We start from the raw sequence: 11,264 nt of genomic DNA on the forward strand, positions 1-11,264 counted from the left end.
AAAAATCAAGTGTTTTTTTTTTAAAGAAAAAAAGAAAAAAAATCAAGTTTGTTTCTCAACATAAGCACCACAAGCTCAAGACACCTTTGTCAGTGATGACACCAGCCATTTAGTCCATCTTGAAAGAGCTGAGGGTCCTGGGAAGTTAACCACATCAATGTAGTCTTTTTTTTTTTTACATTATTAACTGAAGAAAATGGGTGCCTGCTAAAGATTTTTTAAGATGAGGAAACAAGTCAGAAAGAGCCAAATCAGGACTGTAATTTGGCTGTAAGGTGGATACCTAATAATTTCCCATCAAATCTCTCACAAAGTTGCCCTTGTTTGGCAAAAGGAATGAGCGGAAGCCTTGCTGTGGGAGAGTGGGACTCTCCTGGCACTTTCCAGAGTATTTTTCTGCTAGAGTTTTGGCTAACTTCCTCAAAACACTCCCATAACAGGCAGATGTTATTGTTCTTTGACCCTCTAGAAAGTCAACAAGCAAAGTGCCTTGAGAATTCCAAAAACCTGTTGTCATAACCTCTGCTCTTGACCTGACCACTCTTACTGGGATGAGACCACATTCAGCTCTCGGTAGCCATTGCTTTGGTTGTGCTTTGTCTTCAGGATGGTACTGGTGAAGCCATGTTTCATCTCCTGTTACAATTCTTCAAAAAAAATGTTTCAGGATCTTGATCATGCTTCTTTAAGATTTCCACTGAAAGCTCTGTCCTTGTATGCAGCTGATCTGGACACAATGGTTTTGATGCCCTCTGAGTGGAAGGTTTTGCTCAACTTTGATTTTGCAGCCAGAATTGTGTAAGCTGAACCAGTGGAGATGTCTATGGTGTTGGCTAGAGTTTGTTTCAGTAATCCTCTTTGAGGGCATGAACAAGATGAATATTTTTTCTCATAAACAGATGTGGATGGTCTGCCACTGCAGGCTGCACCTTCAACATCATCTCATCAATTTTTAAAATGAGTTACCCATCTGTAAACTGCTGATTTCTGTGGTACATTGTCCTCATAAACTTGTCATAAAGCATCAATGATTTTACCATTGTTCTACCCAAACATCACCATAAACATGATGTTTGTTCTGGCTTCAATTTTACCAGAATTCATGTTCCTCTGATGGGGCTTTTTTTTTTTAGATGAAGTCTAGTCTCGCTCTGATGCTCACACTGGAGTGCAATGGCACCACCTCAGCTCACTGCAACCTCTGCCTCCCAGGTTCAAGCGATTCTCCTGCCTCAGCCTCCTAAGTAGCTGGGACTACCACCACATCCAGCTAATTTTTGTTTTTTGTTGAGACAGAGTCTCACTCTGTCACCAGATTGGAGTGCAGTGGCATGATCTCGGCTCACTGCAACCTCCGCCTCCCAGGTTCAAGCAATTCTCCTGCCTCAGCCTCACAAGTAGCTGGGACTACAGGTGCGTGCCACCACGCCCAGCTAATTTTTGTATTTTAGTAGAGACAGGGTTTCACCATGTTGGCCAGGATGGTCTTGATCTCTTGACCTTGTGATCTGCCCACCTCGGCCTCTCAAAGTGCTGGGATTACAGGCATGAGCTACCATGCCTGGCCAGTAGGGGCTCTTTTTAAACTGATGTCTTTTCCTTCTTAGCATCTCAAAACAAATCCTGTTCAGGTATGTTATAACAAGTTAGTATGAGTTTAGTTTGGTGCAAAAAAAATTGGAATCCATACATTGTTTCATTTTTTTTATTATACACATTTTTATTTTTTGGGAGACAGAGTCTCACTCTATTGCCCAGGCTGGAGTACAATGGTGTGATCTCAGTTCACTGCAACCTCTGCCTCCCGGGTTCAAGCAATTCTCATGCCTCAGTTTCCCAAGGAGCTGGGACTACAGGCACGTGCCACCATGCCCAGCTAATTTTTTGTATTTTAGTACAGACAAGGTTTCACTACGTTGCCTAGACTGGTCTCAAACTTCTGAGCTCAGGCAATTCAGCCTCCTCAGCCTCCCAAAGTGCTGGGATTACAGGTGTGAGCCACTGCACTTGGCATATTATATGCATTTTCCATGAACTTTTTCAATCCCCCTCATACGAATATAAAGTGTATTGTGAATGCATGAATGTGAGTATATATTATGTTGATCATGAACATGTGAATGTACCTACACTAGGTCACAAATATATGAATATATGAGCATACTAGGTAATGAATAGATAAATATTGTGTTTTGAATATACGATGTACCATGAATATATGAATGTATGAGTATATAATAGGATATATATAGGAATATGTACTATGTCATAAATATGTATACACACACATACTACATCATAAATTATAGCAGATTAGAGCTTAACAAAACCACCTGAAGTCTCATCTAAGTCCATGCTGGGAGCCGGTTTAATCCAGAGAGCAGATGCTGGCAGATGCGTGGGGTCTGCCTGTAGAGCAGAGGCTTCTCTGGGCTCACTGGGGAAAGATAGTAGGTGACCAGGGACGGCTGGTGAGCAGGGGAGGGGAAGCCACATGTATGTCACTGTCACACTGTGGGCAGGTGTCTGGGGATGAGAGGTCCACCCCCCACCATGACATTCATGGACCTTTCTGGGGAGGGGGATGACAGGAGACACACGCACACCTTGGATGCCTTTCAAACTCTCCTGCCTCCTCACACCTAAAAGACAAGAATGACAGCAAGCATGTCAGCCCAGCAATCCTCCAAAGTGGAGAGCCCAGTGACCAGGACTCTGAACCTCCAGGAGGGGCGCTGGCCAGCTCAGGATAAAGCCATGGGCTTTTCCTTATGAGGCCTGTGGGCTCTTCTCTCTGGAGACAGCCTGCCACCCAATAATGGAAAACCATCAACTAGAAGTCATGGGGAAGGAAGCCCCTGTCTACCACACAGGACATAGGGAAAGCAGGGGAGTGAGAGGCCTGGGAGCTAGGAGGAGGCCTGCAGCTTGCTGCCCAGAATTAGTGCTGTGGAAACGGACAGCAAGAGCAGAGAGGACAGGCCATCTGGTAGTGGTCCATCCCGGGTACACTCCTTCCCACCTCTCTCCATCCAGGCAGGGCCAGGTGAGAGAGTCAGAGGAGGGGCCAGGCCAGGGAAGGAAAGAGATGTGGGAAGTAGGAGGCAGGGAGGTGAGAGAGGTAAGGGAGAGTGCAGAGGGGCAGGAAGAGAAGAAGGAAAGACAGCAGCAGCAGCAGTGGGTGCCAGAACAACCACCCCTCTGCAGAGAACAGCGCAGCCCTGCCCTACCATTGCCCACCAGGAGACCAGGGCCGGCCCTCCCTGAGCCACACCTGCCCTCTGTACTCCCGGGCCTGTGGCCACAGCTGCTAGGGGATCTTCTCTGGACACCAGCAGAGACCTTTGAGGGAACAGAGCCCAGCACCCCTCTTCCCCATCTTCCTCTCGTCTCCCCTTCACCCAGCGCCCACCTCACTCTTCAGTCCTCACTGCAGTGTGCTCCTCCTCCTTACCTGCTGCTAAGACCTCAGGACCTGGGGCACCCAGTAGGGCATCAATACCTGGTCCCTAGGCTTTGGGAGATGGCCCCCAAAGCAGTGGAATGGGCAGGGGCACATCTTGGTGGATATAAAATTGAACTATCTTTTGACTCTAACAGAGAGGAAGGGAAGAGAAGGTTCAGAAGGGGATGGAGCCATGCCCGCAATGAATCTCCTATGGAATCATCCCCCAGAAGACCCTCTGGATCGGCCTTAGTATCAGGGAAGGTCCTGGAGAGCTGTTTCCACCCACAAGCACACCCCAGCCACTCCAGATAAGGGAGTGTGGTCTGCCCTGTACATTCCCACTGTTGGAAGACAGGGGATCTCCATGGCTCACCTGTCCTCCCTACCCACCATCTGCACCTGTACCCTGGCAGAGCACACAGTTTGTTATTGGGAGACCTGGTTCTGTCCTGGCCTGGTGGTCTTCAGCTGGGGCCCTTGGCCACGACACTTAGCATCCCTGCACCTCGGTGATCTCAGCTATGAAGAGGGCTCTGCTGGCATCTTAACAAATTTTATCAGGTTCTAAAATGGACAGCCCTTGATGTGGCAATTCCACTTGCAGGAATGTTTCCTATGAGAATACTTTCACATCTGCAAGGTATCCTATGCACAGAAATATTCATTGCACCATTGTCAAGAGTGACAGGACAGCCTGAATGCCTTTCAGTAGGAGACAATAAATGACAGACACTGGACAACAGGGTATGGGCAGCCTTGGGAAGAATGGGACAGAGCTGTCTGGACTAACATGGACTAAACTCTGAGGCAGGATGTAAAGTGAAGAAAGTGCAGCACTGTGAGTTCAGTACACTATCATTTGCATTTTTCAAAAAAGAATGTGCATGCAATCACATGTATGTGAATTACAGTGAATCACACTCTTGCCTCAGTTCCTCACCCTCCCTACAGCCCACCCTTGGCACTGTGACCTTGCAGCTTCTCCAGCAGAAAGACAGGGTGGTCCCACCTCTCAGCTGCGAGTTGGACCAGGCACATGGTTTGGGCAACAGGATGAGGAGCAGGTTATACCATGGCCGAGCTCTGTATGTAGCAGTAGGGGCTATTAGACATAGGGGAAAGGCCAGGCATGGTGGCTCATGCCTATAATCCCAGTACTTTGGGAGGCTGCGGCAGGAGGATCACTTGAGGTCAGGAGTTCAAGACCAGCCTGGCCAATATAGTGAAAACCCATCTCTAATAAAAATACAAAAATCAGCTAGGCGTAGTTGCAAGCATCTGTAATCCCAGCTACCTGGGAGGCTGAGGCAGAAGAATCACTTGAACCCAGGAGACGGAGGTTGCAGTGAGCCAAAATCATGCCACTGCACTCCAGCCTGGGCAGCAGAGTGAGCTGAGATCGATCATGCCACTGCACTCCAGTGTGGACAACAGAGCAAGACTCCATCTCAGATTAAAAAAAAAAAAAAAAAAAGGAAAAAGAAAAGAGTTTATTTGACTCATGATCCTGATGGCTGGGAAGTTCAAGATTGGGTGTCTGCTTCTTCTCATGGTAGAAGGTGAAGGGGAGCCCACATATATATGTTGAGATCACATATGAGAGAAGAAGCAAGAAAGAGGGGAGGAGACGGTAAGCTTTTTTTAACAGCCAGCTCTCTTGAGAACTAGTAGACAGAGAACTGAGTCACTACCACAAGGACAGCACCAATCCAGTCACGAGGGACCTCCCCCTCTTGACCCAAATATCTCCAGCACTGGTCATCCCCAACTCCAACAATGGGGACCAAATTTTATCATGAGGCTTGAGGTGACAAACATCTAAACTACAGCAATGACTGATCTTTGACAAAGGTGTCAAGGTGAGTCAGCAGAGAAAATACAGCCATTACAACAATTAGACTTTCATATGCAACAAATCCAATTCAAGGCTGGGCGCAGTGGCTCATGCCCATAATCCCAGCACTTTGGGAGGGCAAGGCGGGCAGATCAGGAGTTCAAAGCCAGCCTGGCCAACATGGTGAAACCCCATCGCTACTAAAAGCACAAAAAATTAGCTAGGCATGGTGGTGTGTGTCTGCAGTCCCAGCTACTTGGGAGGCTGAGGCAGGTGAATGGCTTGAACCTAGGAGGCGGAGGTTGCAGTGAGCTGAGATCATGTCCCTGCACTCCAGCCTAGGCCAAAGAGCAAGACTCCATCTCAAAAAAAAAAAAAAAAAAATTCAGTCCATACCTCATACCATATATAAAAATTAACTCAAAATGGATCACAGGCAAAAACATAAAATTATAAAACTTCCAAAATAAAACGTAGGAAAAACCTTTTTTGACCTCAGGTTTGGCAAAGATCTCTTAGCTATAACACTTAAAGCGTGATCCACTGCCGTGCTAGGGATGGGCAAACCTAGGTAAAATCTGGGAAATATGGAACCAATAAACTGAACTTCATCAAAAGGTAAAACTCTCTCTGAAAGATACTGATAAGAGAATAAAAAGACAAGCCAGGTCAAGCGTGGCTCGCACCTTAATCCCAGCACATTGGGAGGCCAACACAGGTTGATCACTTGAGCCCAGGAGTTTAAGACTAGCCCGGGCAACATGGGGAGACCCCATCTCCATAAAAAATAAACAAAATTAGCCTCCTGTGGTGGTACATACCTGTGGTCCCAGCTACTTGAGAGGCTGAGGTAGAGGGATTGCTTGAACTGGGGAGTTCAAGTTTGTAGAGAGCCATGATTATACACTCCAGTCTGGGCAACAGAGGGAGACCTGGTCTCAAAAAAAAAGGCAACCTAAAGACATGGAAAGATATTTACAAATTGAATCTCTGATCAAGAACTTGTATCTAGAATTTGTATCTAGAATATATAAAGAACAATCAAAACTCAGTAATTTAAAAAGCAATTCTTTTAGAAGGGCAAAACAATTAAACAGATGCTTCATCAAGTAAAACATGCAGACAGCAAAAGCACATGAAGAGATCCTTGACATCACCAATTATCATAGGTATATAAATGAAAACTACCATGAGATAGATACCTATTAAGATGGCTCAAATTAAAAAGATCAGCTAAACCAAGTATTGGTGACGATGCGGAGGAACTGTAACTGTAGACACTCCTGGTAGAAATGTAAAATGGTGGAAAACAGTCAACAGGTTTTTCTTTTTTTTTTTTAAGTTAAACATACACCTACCATATGATTCAGGAATTCCACTCCTTGGTATTTACCCAAGAAGAATGAAGGCATATATTCATACAAAGCCTTATACACAAATGTTCATAGCAGCTTTGTGTGTAACAGATAAGTAGAAACAACCCAAATGTCCTTCTGGGTGAATGAATGAACTGTGGTCTATTCACAGAATGCAGCATTACTCAATACTAAAAAGATTGACTACTGATGCCCATGATCACACAGAAAAATCTCAAAATAATTATGCTAAGTGAAAGAAGCCAGGAAAAAAGTACATAGTCTATCACTCCATTTATATAAAATTCTCAGAAATGCAAACTAATCTACAGTGACAGAAAGCAGGTCAGTCATTGCCTGGGGGATGTCAGGGTATGGTATGTTAGGTAAAGTTACAAAGGAGCCCAAGGATATGGTTAAGGGTTGTGTATATGTTCATTATCTTGATGGTGGTGGTGGGTTCAGGGGGGAATACCTACGTCAAAACTTACCACACTGTACGTTTTACATACATGCAGTTTATCACATGCCAGTCAAACCTCCAGGAGTCTAGTTTTTAGAAAAATCTGTTCAAAAATCACAGATCCTTTTGTAGTTCACAAACACGACAACTGGGTACTCATGCACATGTGTAAGGTGTGCCTCCCTCAGACCTTGCTACAATGTCAGCACATTACCCGTCTGACACTAAAATAATAGTCACGAACTGTCTCCCTGAAATCTTAAAATTTCATACAATACTTCTAATTCTGAAGGGTATCTGGTCCCCTGACATTCACCCTGGACCCTAGGTGAATACCTCCTGGTTCAAGTCCTCTACCTCCTTTCGGGGTCTCAGGGACAGAGGAACCCAGTAAGGCAGTGCTGCTGCTGCTCTTGGTACAGGTAGGCAGCCCCCGAATCTGGTCTAGCACTCACAGCAGATGGGATCTTGGAGAATGGCCCAGGGGCCAGAGTGTATTTGAGTAAGATCCAGAAGAGACTGAAGTGAACTTGATGCTGCATTTGCAGGAACAACAGGAGGCTCTCAGGCACAGTAGATCCATGCTCAGGAAAACAGTGTCCAGGGACAGGGTCCCCAGCTCCTACTGCAGCTTGGAAAGAGGCAGGCTACCGTGGCTTGCTCTGAGGCCTCCAAGATCATTTGGAGGAGGATCCGCCAGAGCCTGCAAACCAGGTATGCTGGGATTCTCAGCTGCTTACTGCCATGCTACTATGAGAAAGTGTCGTGGTCCTCCTCTGAAAAGGGGGATGTACAACCAGCTCTAGAGCTTATGGACACATGAGTGCTGCCTTTGTCACCATCTGTCTCACTCTGGTCTACAAGAGCTTTCACATTCATCCCCTGGGACCTTCGTAACATGCTTAGGCAGGAAGGAGAGGGGCTGCCATCACCTCCAAGAGCAGATGGAAAAGCTGATGCCCAGAGCAGGTACATTAGGTGGCCCGCTGGTTCTCCCAAGGCTCCTTAACTCAGCAAGGTGCTGTGAGGGCCTGGGAGTTGAAGGGGGCTCTTTTCTGGAGGCCGAGGGATGGCTCCTGCAACCATACTTTTGTGTTTGGAGTATCCTCTCATGGGATGCAGCTTCTGGACCCACATTCTCTGCTCTCCTCACCCCACAGGGGCATGTGGGGGTCAGGGCCAAGTGGCTGAGGATTTGCTTTCCTTACCGGATGACCTGGGAGGCCCTCTTCTTTCTTGTAGGTTTGAAATGTGCTATTCCTAGAAAAGAAGAAGAGGAAAGCTTAGAAGTTTCAGGGTTTGTGTAAACTGGGAGGCAGGGATGCTAGGGCACAGGCCCAGGCCTGCCTTCTCAGAACTGACTCTCAACAATAAAACCCAGGGGTGGCGGGGCAGGGGGGCATCCTCTGAGCCCAAGAAGAGTGAGAGGCTGACACTAGAAGCAGGTGTGTGCTCACTCACGTGTCAATGTCTAGGGGTTCCTGGGGGCTGGCTGTGGTGGAATCCTGCATTCCCAAGCCAACCAGCTTCAAGCTGACTCAAGCTAAACTTGTGCTTGGAGCATCAGGAAAGACAGGCGCGTTCCAACCTGGTGAGAACTTGCCAGGACAGGGAGCTGCCAATCGCATCACCTATGATGGTTTCTCAGACACCCCCAGCTTACTGAAATGCTGAAGGAAAACATCGTCAAACTGTCCATTAAATAACCTCCTTCCACTATAGAAACCCAGGTGCCTTGTCTCTGGGATGACAAAGCATTTGGGGTTACACAGCCTGTGTTACTCTCGAAAGTTGGGCTATAGAGCATCTCCAGTGAGTGCAAAGCCCTGTTTCCCTGGCAGTGATAGGTCAAAGCGCTTTGTAGTGTGGAAACTGCAAGAGCCATACAAATGTTTTTGTGTTTCACTGTCATAATAACAATTATTATTATTGTTATATTTTGTTAGAGGAATAGATTCCAGCATCAACTCTCCCAGCTGATGCCTGAAAACACAGAGGATGGGGGCATTGCCTTGCTCAGCACCCGAGGCCCCTTCTGGTCATTACAGCGCTGCAATATTCCTGGGAGGACCCACACCCATCTGAGTCCTTGTAGTTCAGGTGGACCCAACTCACCACTACCCTGGGGAAAAAGAATGTCCTTTTTGTTGAGGATGATAATCTGATAACATGTAGACCTCAGGAGGTCCTGGCGATCAACTTGCCTTCACGAGGGAAGCCAGTAAGAAGGAAAGAAGCTGAGAGATGGAGAGAAACTTTCCAGGACCATGGTCAGTGTGCACCTGGATACAGCCATGCCCGAAGGCCTACTCCTGGCCTTTTCAGTTACGTGAAACCATCAGTTGCGTTTTTGTCCTTGTGCCAATGTAAGTGAGGCTTCTGTGGGTCCCGGTCAAGAGCTCCGCCTAGGCTTAGGTCATGGAGCAATGCCGGTCCTGGCACTCACAGGCGCGGTGTTGGGTACCCGGGGGTAGGACTGAGGACGTACTTGCCTGCCATCCTGCGCGCTGGGTCTGAGTGCCAGCCTGCCGAGCCCGACGCACCCCGGGTTCGGATCCCAGGCAGCAGCGCCCGAGGCTGCTCCAGTGGCCTTAGGATGATGGTGACAACGCCGCGGGGGCAGTGGGGACCGGCTCGCACACGTATGGCTTCTTATGGCTGACGCGCCCTTTCACACACAGGTTCCTCAGGCCCGGCCGCCCGGGCTCCTGCCTCTCCCTTCAGCCCCGGTCCGAGCCCAACCGCAACCCCAACCTTAACCCATTGGAACAGCCTGACAACTTGCGCGCGCGCGCCGCCCGTCCCACTGACTGGCCCGCGCTCAGCCAATCAAAAGTGGCTTTCTAGGTATGTGAACTTAGCTGGCGGCTCATTGGTCCCTCGCGCAGGGACGCGGGGTTAGCGGGTTAAAGCGCGGCTGTGTGGGGCTGCGGGACACCTGCCATTCCCGCTGGTGTCGGTCCTGCAGCCTTCGGCGAAGGGAGCCACTCATCATTTCCGACAGATGGGTCGGGGCCGCCTGCTGCCCTAGCCAGGGTCTCGATACCCTGCAAGGAGAAAAAAAGGTGAGAGCAGCCCGCTCGCGGTCCTGCGTGTTGCATAGGCACTTCGGGTTCAATCGCTCCTTTACCTCAGATGAAGCCCGCGCGGGACCGCCAACTCCGATATCTGAGGTAAAGGAGTGATTTTACCCGAAGCGTCCTCGGGTGCGGCTCGAACCGTGACTTGTAGAGAAGTAGGTTGTTTTTTTTTCTCTGAACAACCTGGGGTTTAAAGATCGCGAAGTTGGAAGTAGCTGTGACCCGGAGGCCTGGGCGTGCGATCGCGGGCTCTGAGGGGCCGTTCGCCTCCCCACCCTCCCCGCTCTTTTCTCTCGAACGCGTGTGCTTTGGGGCAGTTGCTGACGTGAAGACAGGACGTGTGTCTTCATATTTCAGTGAAACGCAGTGCTTTCTCCCTCTCTAATTATGTTCTTTCAGTTGTCGCCAGTTCCCATTTGTATTTCTTGGAAACGGTTGGGTCTTCTCCCACGTTTCAGTATTTTCATGCTGACTCGAATACTCTGGATTACTACTTGTATTTGCCCAAACCATCACGAGTACCACTAGCCCCGATGGGCGACACTTGAGTGTGCTGCCTTCTAGCCACAGAGCAAACGCGGTGCTCCCGGGCACTGCCCTGTCGGATTTCTTGGCTTTGTTATTTGATGGTTAAGATCATGACCTGTGAACGGGACCGAGTTTCCAGCCAGCACATACACGCATGCTCTCCTGACCAGCATCCATGCTGATTAGGCAGCGCCCCTGCTATACTAAGGTGGGGTATCTGCTTAATATTTCAGATATCCCACCGTGTGTGCGTATGTAAATCATGTTGTCACTGCCCTTTGTAGCCAATGACAAAATTATCCAAGTCTCACCATTAGCCTACCCCTGTCTCATTTCTGCCCACTTTGAAGCACTCAGCTTCTCTGCTGTCTCTGTTTCCCTCCTGAGCACACTGAAACATTGTTATACCACACCAGGGCATAGAAGACAGGCTTGTGCTCCCCTAGATGCTCAGGCCTTAACCTCTGGCACACCAAGTCTTGTCATTCCATGTCAAGAATAGCTCTTCACCCACCCAAGAATGGCTCAAATTTTAAAAACTGACAAAATCAAAAGG

At 48.2% G+C, this 11,264-nt stretch overlaps 1 protein-coding gene and 1 non-coding gene across 2 annotated transcripts in view; one reads left to right on the forward strand and one right to left on the reverse strand.

Moving 5' to 3' along the window:
- CUNH16orf95 (chromosome unknown C16orf95 homolog) overlaps positions 1–9,771 on the reverse strand; it is a gene marked incomplete at its 5' end in the record, with an annotated part of 12,327 nt that extends 2,556 nt beyond the window's left edge. The window contains 6 exon segments of the mRNA XM_037743942.1: positions 2,607–2,642; positions 3,442–3,566; positions 3,568–3,593; positions 7,458–7,636; positions 8,309–8,354; positions 9,526–9,771. Of these exon segments, the coding sequence (XP_037599870.1) occupies positions 2,607–2,642; positions 3,442–3,566; positions 3,568–3,593; positions 7,458–7,636; positions 8,309–8,354; positions 9,526–9,771 (658 nt within the window).
- Positions 7,221–7,324, forward strand: LOC119473436. The gene has a single exon (XR_005202658.1). It is a non-coding gene; the product is annotated as a small nucleolar RNA U13 (small nucleolar RNA).
- Positions 9,772–11,264: the final 1,493 nt, after the last annotated feature.

This window comes from Cebus imitator, unplaced genomic scaffold, assembly GCF_001604975.1.
Source record: "Cebus imitator isolate Cc_AM_T3 unplaced genomic scaffold, Cebus_imitator-1.0 Scaffold159, whole genome shotgun sequence".
Lineage (NCBI taxonomy): Eukaryota > Metazoa > Chordata > Mammalia > Primates > Cebidae > Cebus > Cebus imitator.